Here is a 15,542-nt window from a genome sequence, read left to right as displayed (position 1 = left end):
ATTAAGCTGGTACGCGTAGCGAGGAAGCGAGGATCTTCTTTTCAACAGCCCAGGAACCAGCTCGCACCAGCTTATCAGTTGTGTAACAAATATTTCATCTAGCAGGTCACGTAACGAGGCACCTGGTTCGACCACTTCTCGATTGGTTATGAGATCTTTTAAATACGAATCTAAATTGTAGCATCAAGCCATTTTTGTTGTCGGCAGATGTTGCTCGCATGTAACACTGGCACTGGTCTTGGCTAGTTAACCTCTTAAGCGAAGCAGAAATCTTCGCGCCATCTTTGCTAGGTGAGAAACGAATATTTTACGATGCAGAGGTAGATAAATGCCAGAAAATCCTCGTTCCATTGTCCCATGGAATTTTTATGGACTGCCGCAAGGTGTAAACACACGTCTTGACAGCTCGTGGATAACTGTCTACTGGCAAATGAGGAATGTAATTTACTATACTTAGCTTTTCTCATAGCTCACTAATTTGTGATGTATATATGTGTTAATATTTGTAAGTACTTTTGTGAAACAATGCAGTCTACTTCGAGTGAAAGAACCCAGCGTAATTATGACTGATAGGTGACGAGTGACGAACATAACCTCAACAGCATATTTTTCTGATGGCTCACAATATGCATTTAAGGTTTTCTATTATCTACAGTAGAAAATCGAATTTTTTTTTTCTGTTTCTTCCTTGAAGTACACGTATTCAAGAATACTTTTTAAAAATATTATACTGGAAATCTTGCAAATGATGCAGTTATAGTTATTTCAAAAAGATGGTAGACCAATGTCAACATGGAAACGTGAAACTTTAAACGCGTATTTCTCGAAATCGTGTTTTTCAAAAACTGTTTGACTGATTAGCACGAAATTTTGCAAGAATATTCAGTATAGTCGTGACTATAACCACTACTAGAATTATTCGAAAATTTGCATTTTTTCTATGTTTTTCATACTCAAATATTCAAAAAGAAAGTGAAAAAATCGATAGAATACATTCAGAGTGCCGCCATTTTTTTATTTATCAATATTTTTCGTTTCTTTTAGTACCAATTATAGCTGTACTCATACTTAACAAGAATCCTGTTAAGTTCTTTATTTTAGGTAACAGGAAAAGCCTTACGGATTACGGACCCCATCCATAACTGATTTTTAAGAGGCCCTTCAGACAATGAACCATAACACCGGTAATTTTCAATATTTCTTAACGAAAAATTCAACACAGGTAGTCCAAGAGTGTACAAACAAACCCTGTTAATTTCGAAATATTAGGTCTTAAATGTCCATCGCGAGAATTTTTCAAAGATACCGGAAAAAATGAAGCAAGATAGTGGAAGTCTCCCTTTAATTAGGGTGACCTGTAAAATTAAATTACATTCGCGACAAAGACGCTGAATCAGCATCCCCAAAAGGCCCAAACCCGATCGATCTCGTCAACGTATCACCGATGCCAGTATTTCTCAGGTTTCCAATCAAACGAACGATTCGGACTATAAATTCCGAAACGAGTCTAATACTCAATCTAATTATCCAACGATATCGCCTCCGTTTCACTTCGAATCGTATTGCTTTCTCGGGTAACGAGCAATTAACGAGCTCGCATGGAAGATACTGCTGGCAGCTGCGAAGGTAGCAGCTCGCCTATAAGCGCGTTAAAGAGGAAAAGGGAAACGAACTTCCGTTCAAGCTCGTCGAAATTTATTGCTCTATTCTACCCACTTCCACGCAGCGCCGCCAACAGCAAGGTCTCCCTGAGATAATTACGTAATCAGAATTGTATTCGAGTCGTTATTGCCCCGTAAGTAGGCCTTAATTTATACGCCGCGCGCACTTATAATATTCCGTCGGCGAGTACTCATTACGACTTTCTCTGTTCGCCGCGGCGCGGCGCGTTCCCGCGCGCCACTGCGCACGCGCGATTTATCGCATCGCCGGCCGAACGAAATCCATTACAGACGGATATACACGAGCGTGTTCGCGAGTGAGTATAGGAATATAAACGCGAATCGTTCTCCTCGTGCTATACAGGGTGTCAACCAGTGACAGACACGACCGTAGTCGAGAATATACTACAGGGTCGTAAAATCGATAAGGAAGAAAACTGTCGATGCCTTGACCTCGCTGGAAGGCGGGTTTTTTAAATATTCAGAATATTAAACGGAATTCAGCAATAGTAAATTGGCAGGAAAAATTAATTGACAGTTTTTTCCCGTTTTACTGCCTGCAGCTGTAAATTGAATACGGTTGTCAGTGTGCCGGCGACATCAAGAGTGTCATTGCTACATCAATCGTGGCCGCCGCCTTATGCCGTAATTTACGACCTCTCTGAACCTCCATTAGCGAATATATCGCGCAAATAGATTCGAACGCTGCCCGACCAGGTTCTAACCGTCTTAATATCCTTGAAGAAAAAGCGGCACCTTTCAGATAGACTCTAAACGAAAAACATCCGACGCCGTCGATTGTGGCGCCACATGTAATACCTCTAATTGGCTAAAAATCGAAGAAGATTACGGTATGCGACGTAGCAGGAGAATAAAACCGGTTAGGAATCGAACCCTTGCATAGTGCATAACCTCAAAATGTAACGAACTTCGCGATCTCGACTGTGGCGACATCTGTCGACTCCTCGCTGCGTCGTGATCCGTAATATACCTCGTTATTCGTGATTTTCGAGGTACTCTGCGATATGTGAATAGTGTCACACCGTGTATAGAGATCAGGAGACTCGTAGGATCCCACGGATGTTAATTCGCAGTCAGCTCGAACGAAAAAAACAGATCGGACCGTTAAGGGTTAAAATGTAGATCGGCCGGTGTCCGCAGCGCCACTCACCGTTATCGGTCAACCAAATAAAACAGGATCACTAGACGCAGAGAGAGGAAGAGAGAGAGAGACAGGGGGGCAAACGAGTGGCTTCTAAATTGGATCGAAGGCGCGTGGCGCACATGCCCGGCCGTGCATAACCGCCGGGGCAAAAAGTATCCGCGATCTTGTCCGAACGTCCGCTAAGTATCATTCGATCCTCGATCGCCGTAGATCTCGTCACTTGCGGTCTAACCTATAATTCTTCTGAATACACTGCCACTACAAGACAGCCATCCTATAGGACTCATGACGACCAAAACATTATTATAAATACCCAAGTACGCGGAAAAATAAAGTAATATTAGTCCGAATTTGAATCCGAGAGTTACGTTTATTCGTATCATTAACACTGATTTCTAACCTATAATCCTCCTGAACCCAGTGCACTACAAGACAGCCATCTTATAGGACCCATGACGATCAAAACATTATTATAAGTACCCAAGTACGCAGAAAAATAAAATAATATTAGTCCAAATCTGAATCCAAGAGGTACGTTTATTCGTATCCTACGTGTGCATCGTGACATAAGCGCTGTAAAATTAATTTTACGTGTAGAACAGTCGGATGTAGCGGAAGACGGGTCCATATGTACCCTATTAGTCGCGATGATGGCGCCACCGTCGAGTTCTCAGCGCCATTGTGGTCTCTGTACTTCACCCGACCTACGCAGCGATTGCAGCGCCATCGAATCTAGCCAGAAAGCGAGAAGAATCGAAGACAGAGTTTTTCTCGTCACAAATGTCGGATGGATGCGAACGTGAAACGGTGTTTTCACAGTTAGTCGGAGGAAAAAAGCAGGCGTCGCGAGGGTATGACAGCGAATTGCCAGTGGGAGACAGGCAGGAGGCCTGCTCGTCCAGGTTCGCGTGCAACGAGCAACAACAAACGAGATCGTCGCAGCGCGGAGCGCACCGAAAAACTTTATGAACGGTTTATGAGCGCAATAATCCGCTCGCGAGTAACACAATACAGGCTAATTATAGAGGACGAGGTCCAGGCTGGCCGACAGGCATTAACGTACGCGTTAAACTCACGGCCACGACAGCCTGGGTGGCTTCCCTATTTTCGTCTTTTTTTCCTTCGCTTTTTCCCACCTCTCCTTCTCTCTCGCTCCAACGCTTCCCTCGCACTTTGATCATCGGCGACGCTAATGCGTCTCTGTTATTTCAGTCCTTATCCCTGACAGCTAGACCCCGGCGCAACGCCAGGTCCCGACTTTTTCGATTCGTGTAAACCGATCTTGAACGTCGCGCACGTCGATTGCCGTGCCGGAGTGTCACCTTGGTCACATAAGTCCACCATTTTAAATCCACTTTTCGCTTCGCTTCCCAGCTGAAGCTTGGGTAACGCTGATCTTCAATGACTCAAAGTTGACAGTTATCTTCCAATTTTTCTCTTGTATATATTGCATATTATTTTAAGTTGATATGGTTCAGTTGATGGAGGGTATGAGAACTCGATGAATTTTGTAGAAATTTGGGATTCACGTTGTGGAAATTTTAGGGATTGTATTCCTGTCGCATTCACTGTGCACTTGAACTGTGCATGTATAGATATTATGCTGGAATAATGTCACATATCCATTTTAAGCTTGCTATTATAAATTTGGTATGCAATTACCACTGTCACATTAATGATGAGCTATTCTTCCGTTCTCTGTCATCGTATTTTTTAATAATTAATTTTATTCCAGGAATAATGGAAATTTTATTGTGGCCTGAGCACACCACGTAAGAAATGCTTGACAGTGAACGTGTTATAACATTGCGAACGACGAACATACATGATCAAAGGTATTACAAAAGAAATTGCCTGCATTAAGCTCGTAAATACAGTCTCCGCAACCTTGCAATAATTTATGTAACTTACCTCCATCGTTTCTTTTTATTGGCCTATTAAACACGTTTGTATCTATTCTCACACACATGCTTCCCTTTCTTGGGAACATATTTTACAACCTGCCTTCATAACAATTAGAAATAAGAAATTTCTCCGATAGGAATACGCAAAAGAGTTATTTCTCTTAATTTCTCGAGTTCATCGGATAGCCCTAAGGGAAATCGAGAAATTTAATTATACCGTTGTAAGATAATTACTGCTGTCATGCATGAATGCGCGCGAATGGCAATTCCTCGTAATTGATACATTCAGCCAGACACTGATTATTTCCAAGCAAAAGAGTCCCTTGTTCCAGGAAACAAACGATCGCGACACTTTTACAATCGACGATGCGTGTTCGAGAATGGCAAAACGGTCAAAGTGTAACATTGTGTTTCTACTGCTCGTCTTTGTTCTTCGCATTTCACCTTGCGCAGCTTGCGAGGCGAGGGAGAGATGGATTCGAGAGGGGTAGACAGGTTGCAAGTTGCTTGGCAAAAAATGAAAACGATTTGCGGTCGGCATTACGGATGAAATCGAGTTTCGAGCGAAGTTTTTCTCGGAACCTCCTTCGTTCGACCGCAAATCGCTCCAATTTTTCCGCGTCGCGCGATGCGTTCGCGAAACGAACATTAATACTCGAAATCGAGTCGTAATCCGCCATTGCAATCGCTTCTACCGCTATGTAAAACGGCCTATCCGGCCCCCTAGGGAAACCACCCGAACGTTCCACAGTTACGCCGCCATTTTTCATACGCGCTGTCACGTGACCATGCGCAGAACTCGCTTTTCGGACAAACAAGGTTAGCTTCGAACTCTTATATACAATTTCTTTGTAACGTACAATATACTGCCCTCCTTTTTCTCTCTTTTGGATCAATAACATAGAAATATATTTCACAGAATATCTTTTGTAGATTTTATAGTTCTAAATTTGAATTTAATAGTGGATTCAACGTTACGCTTTGACTCAAAGAGGTTAGAGGTTAACTGACTTCTTAGTCAAGGATGGAAATATAATTTCCTTCCTTAACCACTTGCAGTGGCAAGGAATTTACAGACGCATGTGCCAGAACGGCCCAGTGCTGCTGTAACAATTGCCTAACCACGTGTATACCACGTCGTTGGCGATTCTGTGACAAAAGCATTACGACGTGCGTGACACGTCTTTCCAACGCAAGTGGTTAAATTTTAATACTGAAGGTGAATATAATATACAGAAATCTATGAAATGGAGTTGTTCCTTGTCATTAAAAGACTTTGGTACGAATCATTATATTTATCACTATAATTGGTCATACAAACTTCTACTTATTGAATTTAACTTCTACTTTGCACAAGAAGATTTTATCATGACAATGAACAACAACTCAAAACTTTTTTTACATTTTATATTAAAATAAAAGAAGGAAAGCATGTGTTTACGTGATAAATGAATGAAGAGTAGGTATCCTTAGTATAATTATCGTTTCTTACTTATTACTTAGGTTATAGCGTTAATACAAATGAAGACTGATAGACACCTCTCGAGTGCAAGGGGTCAGAGGTTAGAAAATTCTCAAAATTGACAATCGTGAGCTGTCGTGTCGAGGAAAGTGAATATCTCCATCTTTACTATAGTTCTTCAAATATCCCAGATTTATCTGGATATTTTCGAAGGACTTAATTATGATCCAGTGGCTCGCGGAGGTGGGAACAAGGTCGAGTTCTCTGGATGACCTTTTGCTCCGTGGAAGGTACCCCGGTGATTCAATTTGTTTTCGAGTTTTTCTCAGCTCAAACGTATTAACATTCGTCTCGCGGAGACGGTATCAATTACAGTGACTGATCGAGGGAGGTCGAGGAACAAAAATCTCTGGAATGCTTGCTTGGTTTGTAAATCGAAGACAAGGTCGTGCAGGATATACGTTTGTGAGAAACATTTCCTTTTTTATTGCGGTATAGCAAATTTATTCATCATGCACGTCGGTAATATCCAATGTAATAATCATAATTTATTAACCAATTTTTATGACGTGTATGAACCACGTTTGGGGACTGAAGCATTTAGCACGAGGGTCACTGGAAGCTCATGATTCATAATTAGGAAATTCATAACAAACTTTGCTTTTTTATAATTTTTTATACAATTTCAGATAATCAATTGACCAATCGGATGAACCATCATTGATTTACCTCCAGTTAGAATTAGATAAGAATATCACAAAGAACAATCACCTGATATTCACAGTAAAGCACGATCTCAAACCTAACCTCAATTTCCACTGTATTTACCTGAAATTGAGGACGTTTCTGAAAAAGGAGTAATAAATCAACATAATCAACCGAATGTGTCGTGTCAGGATTTTTATTCCAACGAAGATCAAGCACATGGATCCACCAAAAATTCCCTAGTCATTTTGGTACCAAAATTATCTAGTTAAAAATATCTGAAGATATAGTTATCAACAAATATCTAGTTACAAACATCTAGTTGGGGTATTTTCACACACGTGACTCGTCAAAGCTTGTTTACGCTATTAAAACAAAATGGACCCATAGACCTATAGATCCCTCGATCAGGAACGTCCTCAGCTACAGCGTGGGAGTCTATTATATTTTTCAAACAATCGTCAACACACGCGCACGGTAATATGCTAAATGACTGAGAAAAAGAATCATATAGTAAGTGATTCAGCTTTTACATAACGAGTTTCAGTAATGCAGCAATGCAAATGAATGCAAACGAACTACGAAAGCGAGTAATTACTCTCTCGAGCATGCAGAAACTTACTGCAAGTTATGAACATTATCTATTAAAACAGACAAACGACGAATGTCGGATAGAACCTTCTAAATCAACACTGTACGTAAAACGCTCTCCATTATGCGGTTTACGCGAGGCAGATAAGTCGACGGATTTTCCCATAAGCGACCTGGCTGACTGCGCGTTTCTCGCATGCATAATTGAGCTCTGAGAGCGTAAATGTCATAGCTGTCAGTGGACTCTACGGACATGTATCTAATATAGATCGTACGAGTGTTTTCAGACGTCGAACTTGTAATGCGCAATTACTAGGGAATTTTCAGAACGGCAGCCGATCCGGTCCCTAGAATGTCATTTTTCAACATTCTTGCAGCGACATGGAAACGTTAATAACGAACCTTTTCGCGTTCCACAGTGGGAGGTTATTACACTTCCTTCGACTATCTCGGGATTACGTAGTTTATGGTAATTCTTTGACACGTTTGCTCCTATTGACGCACGGGACACTTGACTCACTCCATTACAGTGATGGCGAACTTGTCACATGTCAAGACATTTTGGGTGAAACGCATTAATTAACCTGCTATGTCAGATATTTTTTGAGGAAGAAATACTTAGGTACATATGTGACATGACCACAAAGTTATCTAAAATTTGTTAATAGAATTTTTTAATTTTTATTACCAATCACCGATGACAGATATAGCATGACAGTCGATTAACCTGTCAATTTATATTAAATCTGTTGATGTTGTAATTGTATTTGAATTAAATTAATCTTTCTTTTTGACTCCATTCCAGTGATGGCGAAGTTATGACATGTCAAGACATTTTGGATGAGACAGATTATTTAACCTGCTATATTGGATATTTTTTGAGGAAGGAATATTTAGGTGTATTTGTGACAGGACCTCGAAATTATCTAAAATTTGTTAATAGAATTTTTTAATTTTTTACTGTCAGTCACCGATGACTTATATAGCATGACACTCGTGTAACCTATTATTAATTTATACTAAATCTGTTGATGTTGTAATTGTATTTGAATTAAACTAATCTTTCTTTTTGACTCCATTCCAGTGATGGCGAAGTTATGACACGTCAAGACATTTTGGGTGAGACAGATTATTTAACCTGCTATATTAGATATTTTTTGAGGAAGGAATATTTAGGTGCATTTGTGACATGACCACGAAATTATTTAAAATTTATTAATGGAATTTTTTAATTTTTTATTATCAATCACCGGTGACTTATATAGCATAGCACTCGTTCAACCTATTATTAATTTAAATTAAATTTGTTCATGTGGTAATTGTATTTGAATTAAACTAATCTTTCTTTTTGACTTCAATTCAGTGGATGGCGAACTATGACATGTCAAGACATTTTAGGTGACACGCATTGTTTAACCTGCTATATCAGATATTTCTTAAGGAAGAAATACTTACGTACATATTGACATGACCACAAAATTATCTAAAATTTATTAATAGAATTTTTTAATTTTTTACTGTCAGTCACCGATGATTGATATAGCATGACACTCGTTCAACCTATTATTAATTTATATTAAATCTGTTGATGTTGTAATTGTATTTGAATGAAACTAATCCTTTCTTTTCAAGGAAATACGTGGTATTCTAGGAAACAGATATACAAAAGACGTGTATAAAGCTAGTGTTGATAAGGTTAAATATCTGTGGCACTGTGAGAACATTGCTGAAGCTTCCCTTAGAAAACGCTACTCTAAGACCCCGCATTAGAGGCGCGGTAAATTTAACAAAATAAGCCATACGTTCGGTAAATATTGCTGCTCGCGTGTTACAAGTACCGAAGCAAATACGAAATTGTAAAATTTTATAACCGTCGCGTTCGTGCTGGTCGACAATAAACATTACACCTGAGAGGGCATTTCAGTAAACCATCAAAGAATTACACGTCTATACCTAGCGGGGCGGCAGTTAAAATGGTTTTTTTTTAACTCTAAACCAACACCTAACAAATCTGCCCCGACCGCCTAACAAACGTCCGCATCCTCGACGGTAATGGAGAACGAGTCGATCGCGTGAGACAAGCGAGATTACCTGAAGTAATCGCACGTGAAGGAGGCAGCGATCCGACGTGGAAGGCGGGTCGTCGGTGAAAGTACAAAAAACCATCACCCTTGTCGTGGGTGACGGGGCGATTTCGACGACCCCTCGTTTTGTAAACTAGGCGCGAGGGAATTTCGAGCTAAAAAGCGGGTGATTAATGATCCTCCGCCTCTAAAAAGGTCGTCGCGTCCCTCCGGCTGTCCCTTCCCTGCCCCCTTCCTCCGTGACCGTGGCAGTTCCTTAGGGCTGCCAGAGCTAGTAATTGATTCCGGATTACTTGTCGCCGACAAGAAACACGACCATCACGAGATGACTCTTGACATCGCGTCACGGTGTAATCTGTACGCGTCCCGTCACGGCACAGGAATTATTCCACGGGCTCCCTTTAACCGACCCGTTCCGCGGCTTCCTTCCAGTCTCGCGTTTTATGTGCAGATTATCTCGAATCGAGATGTAATTTTTGATTATACGGTTTTTTGGCGCGAGACGCGCGGTTCCTTCGTTCGCCGCTTGGCGGCGTGACCGAGTTCGCGCGCCAAGGGCACGCCGGACGCTTCCTCTACCTACGTGTCGCCGCGAGAGTTTAAGTCGAGTTCAAAAATGTTTACCAAACAGTTCGTCAGTACACGTGTCCTCACAGAAGTATAATTTATAACCAAATTTGCAAATCTTTTCCTTCGAGAGTTACAAACTTCTTTGTCTCCATGGCTCATGTGTGACTTTAAATAGTTTATACTTGAATAAATTAAGACGAATACAGTGTAATGAAACGTGTAGTGAAACTTTTACGAATTCGTACTGCAGAAACGTCGAAATCTATGAGCCCCTTGGAGTTTAAGTCGCAAAAACGTAAGATTCAAAACACAGATGGTGGGAAGCAACTACTCGACCTACCTTCGTCTCATCCTTCCACCTGCATGGAACCTCGGCAACACGTAGAATGGAGCAAAAAGCGAGCACGGCGACCCAACCCTCGCATCCGACTCTTCCTCGAAGCATCACGCCGTGGCATTAAAGCCATCGGGAATATTTCACGTTCCAATCCTAGATGACTTACCCTGCACACCACGATCCCCTTATTACACACGCCATGCCCGTTGCAAGCAGCGGATAGAAGCAAAAGAACGAGCCGGTCACGCTTCACGCTCGTGTCAAATCGCAAACGCGAACGAATCGCGAGTATCCCGTGCAAGAAGCGTGTTCCATGGCGCGTCGCGCGCTGGCAAGAACCGGCTGAGCCGCGAACGCGCGACTCGCGATGCCGGCACTACATTGTATCGTGGCAAAAACCGCCGTAGGATCGACCGTTAGGCGATCGCCGTGGCGGTTTTTCGAGGGCCAGGAAACGGTTCGAGGTGACGAGGGTAATATTTCAAAAGCTCGTTGAGTGGTCGGGCGAGGAGCGTGCACGCGGAATGCCGGCAGTAATTTGAACAAACGTACGACAACGTCTCATTTGTCAGGCGCGTGTGACGCGACCGACACCGGGCCCCTAACGCGCCAGAAATACCGCCGATGGACACTTTTTCTACCCCCGTCCCATCCGTTTCTGCTCAGCGTTCGCATCCTGTCTCGTGGTTCGCGCCAGCCGAGGAATTCGATCGTAATGAGCCTCGCGATGTCAAAGGGTTCTTGCACCCCTCCGTGCAGCCGAGTCGCGATCCGATGGGATGATTGAACGACCCTGCACTTTATTCTGCCTCTTTTAACCCTTTGTTTTGATACCTTGAAGCTTGATTAACGAACACTAGGCTATAGTTACATTAAAAGTAACTGTATATGGAACGAAATTCGCGGGGGGTTCTTATTTCATTTTATTTTGGGGTAAATGGTGCCACTAGGCTCAGAAAAATGTAAGAAATTTTTCAAGGGGGGTTAAAAATAGTTGATGTTAAAAATAATGTTAGAATGGATAATGTTAAAAATGACACTAATAAGGGGTTAAAAATGGCGACTCTTGGTGGACTCCTGATGGTATATTAGGTGATATCTAGTGTATGCAAAGTAGGGGTAAGTCGAATATCAATTTGGAGATTCTGGAAACTCCTAGACTGTGAAATTTTTGATACATGATGAAGTAATTTTGGGTTCTGTGTGATTTTTATGTTTTGAGAACTGAAACTTTTGTATATTTCTTATTTATTGATCCTTATTGATGATGGATGACACTGTGTTAAAATTATTGGTTTGAATTTTTTGTATTTTTGTTATTATTGGAAGAATAATGAACTAATTTTGGGTTCCGTGTGATTTTGTATGTTTTATGTACTGAAACTTTTGTATACTTCTTTCTTGATCCTTATGGTTGACACTGTGTTAAAATTATTGGTTTGAAATTCTTGTATTTTTATTATTATTGGAAGAATATAGTTCTGAAACGATTGATCTTGGCTAATGAACATAACGAATGTTCCACCTTCAAGAACACAATATTCGAATAATTTTTGGATTTAGTCTAGTTCCTCTTTTAACTATTATAATGACAATAGTGGAGAGAAATCTTTAAAAAATTTACTGATTTTGTCTTTTTCTCAATTCTCAAAATTTCCAATTTTCTTAAGCTTTTATCTTTTCTCGTGATTGCATCAATTTACCTGAATAGGGACTCATTATTGACGACCAGAATTAGTGTATTTTTACTATACAAATTGTTTGTCGCTCAAAGGCTACAAAATAATAGAGTTCTGTTATAAATTACAGCCCTCTGTCGCGACACCTATTTAGAATTCCGCGATGTAGAGACGAGGAAATGGTTAACACGATGTCACAGAAACATGTCATATTCTCCATCCATTTGGACCCTTTTGAAATCTCTACTTTTAGGTTGCTGACTGCACATACTGACACAGTAATAAATGAAGTCTCTCTTCTGAAATAATTAACAATGATCCTGCGTCTACGCCACTGTTTATTATTATTAATAATAACTATCTAATAAAAGCTCTTAGAATCCCAAATTTTTAAAGACGTTTGTGTGTTGATATTTTATACACCGTTTTTCATTAAAAGCACACTATTAAGACCCCTAGAGATTCAACTGAATATCGTCAATTTTGATATTAGTAAGGAATAGCCGAGGTTTGTTGCAAATATATATTAACACTGAAAATTTCATAGATTGCAGATTTCGATTTTCGAAATTACAATAGAATTTCAACAGCCTTCCATAGAGTTTACGATACACTATCTCATTTCCAGCTGCTATAATTTGATAGATCGGAGTGTTGAAGGGTTTCATGCATCAAATGAGAGGAATCCCCACTTGTAGAAGTGATAGAATGACTATTCCAAAACAGATATTAACGATCGTAAACAGCAGCACTAATTATCACCAAAAATATTATTACACTGAAAAAGGCAATGTCCGATTAACCACTTTAGCCTTTGGCCTCTTCTAATGTCCCCAGGAGCCATTAATAACCTCAAATTTGTAATTTCAATTCATTTTCATTAACAAAGAAAGAGTACTATAATTCATATTTGCTATTTTCTTTTCCAAGAAATAAATTTTTGCCCCCAGAAAATCTCCTCAAGTTACTCGATATCAAAAAATTCTCACAGTGCAGAGAATTTAATTCTCGCTAGATAGAGGTTCCACTTCGAGTGAAAACAAACCTAATTACAAATTTGCCCAAAATTCGACTCTTGCTCACTAGCGTGGCATAAAAGTACTGGAACTTTCCAAACAAGCAGGTCCCAAACGTCCACCGTGAAATATCGAGAATCCTGTGCTCGCTGGTTCGCAAAGCGGGTCGACTCCTAGAGCAAACTCGATGTTGACCCAATGGCGAACAGTCAAAGCGTACAGCAGTAATTTTTACTTTGAATTCGCGCTGGTGTACAGCGGATAGACGAACGCGTTCGCGATGAGAGCCAGATTGGCCGGTGTTTGCGATGAGCAAACGCCGCTAATTAAAATCCCTCCTCGCTCGGTAATCAACGAATGCCTTTAGGCTGCGGGTATGGTCAACGATCCTCGACCCTTCAACCCTTTTTCTCGAGAAACCAGAGAACCCGTTCGACTCGATCGGTCTCGTGGTTTCTTTCACTCGGAAAACACATACCCTCTCTTACCTCAAGATGCAGCTCTCGATCTTCTTCGCGAGCCTCCTTGGCGAGCACACTATGGGGTTGCAAGTCTGAAGGTCGTCTGGCATCGTCTGCGAACAGAAATGAAATTCAATCCGATATTAGGACCACTGTCACGTTTTCATAATTTTGGGAAAAAGGTGGAGGGGGAAGAAATTAATTTGGGAATGGAATTCAGTCCAAATGACTAGTCTCGAAATTTTTCTTCTCGCAATGGTTAAAAATATATATACATTTGCTTTTAAAAGAATTAATTTTGACTCGTTTCGAGATAGAATTATAATTGATATGTGTACCTGTCTTCATGGTATTATTAAAATTATTATTATCCATGTCTGCTATCTTCTAGTGTAAAATATAATTTTTAATTTAATTAATAATTGTTAATAAACTTAGTGCTTTTATATTTTTTAATGTATTATTTATTAATGTATATTTCTTACGTTAGAATTACCTTAACATAACAATGCTAGGACAATGCTCTTGTTATCAAATGGAGACCGACTATAGGCGACTGGACCTGACGCGACGTCACGTGACCACCGTCCGATACAAGATGGCGGAACACTTATACAGCGGGAAATACAAACAATAATATATATGATATCCAACAATAATATACTCGAATACAGTTCCGCAGGGAATTAATTACAGATTGACATGAAATGTAATCTTTCAAAGTGGAAAAAGATCTATTTAATTTTCTTTATATCATTTCCTTTACAACAATTTAATAAATATTTAATAAATAATTTAATTTAGTAAATATTCGACGAGATTTTCCTTTTATTATTATGGAATTCTATACAGGGAATACTTCTCTATATAGAACTGAGTCTAATTTTCTTCTCACTTATAATAATCATAATTTTAAAGAAACTAAACGTACACATATGTGCCAGTATCCCTGAAAAGGTTATGTGGATTAAAAATATGATTTTACTAATTTCCCATACAGAACCGGTAATGAATTATCAATCCAGCTCATCGAATTAGTTTAATTTATCGACGATCGTTATAATTCCAGTTTGTCGAGTACTATAATTAAAAATGACTCGTGGAACATTTTCTTTGATCGAGTGGAAGGACAGACAGTAAATTAACCGATAATACACCGAGACGCGTAGGACTTTACTGTTATTCTACCGACGAGTATTCAGGAGAAAGCATGTTCGACATAATTTTTCGTGTCCCACATGATGTTTGGCAAGTCGCGTCGCCGGTCGGCTCATAAATTATCTCGAAGGAACGAGGGTAGAAGGCGAGCTACACGGTTTTCGCTTTATTTTAGAGCAATGATATAGCATATGGTTTCGGAAAGCCGAACACTCGTCATCCACTTCCGCGTGATGTACGAGCGAGACCCATTTTTCGTCGCGACATACTTATGGCTCGGCGCCTAAGCACACGGGCCTCTAACTTCCGAGGCGTTAACCCACCGACGAATACCATTTCTCGTCACCCTGCACCAAAATATTTTCTCAACTAATCGTCCAAATATTTTAATAATTTTACTTACAATTATCATCTCCTATTATATCAATATGCAAATCCGCGAAGATGCAGTCATTGCACTTAACCTCAAATTCCACTTGTGTATGCAAAAATTTACATCCATAGAGAACAGAAAAATATTCATTTATTTTTTTTAAAAGCAGAAAAATCAAATTTCAGTTACATAAATCCGAAGCCTCGTCAACAAACGTGTCCTGTGAATTATATTCCTATTTTGTGATCACGTGCCTAAAAATAACAAAAATACAATAACGCGTAATAACATAAAAGTAATAAAAAATTATCGAAAATATTCGACACATAACTATATCGTAAAAGGAACATCAACTAACCTAATCAGGCTCTATTGC

General features: G+C 40.0%; 1 protein-coding gene across 1 annotated transcript in view; it reads right to left on the bottom strand.

The window, feature by feature from the left end:
• Positions 1-15,542, bottom strand: part of LOC108550797 (uncharacterized) — a 62,487-nt gene that overhangs the window by 34,101 nt on the left and 12,844 nt on the right. Inside the window, exon 2 of the mRNA XM_017904663.1 lies at positions 13,663-13,748. Within this exon, the coding sequence (XP_017760152.1) occupies positions 13,663-13,745 (83 nt within the window). The 5' untranslated portion in view covers positions 13,746-13,748. The remainder of the gene's footprint in view (positions 1-13,662; positions 13,749-15,542) is intronic.

The sequence above is a fragment of the Eufriesea mexicana genome, unplaced genomic scaffold, assembly GCF_001483705.2.
Source record: "Eufriesea mexicana isolate 0111107269 unplaced genomic scaffold, ASM148370v2 scaffold2977, whole genome shotgun sequence".
Classification (NCBI taxonomy): Eukaryota; Metazoa; Arthropoda; class Insecta; order Hymenoptera; family Apidae; genus Eufriesea; species Eufriesea mexicana.
This window is presented reverse-complemented; position numbering and strand designations above follow the sequence as displayed.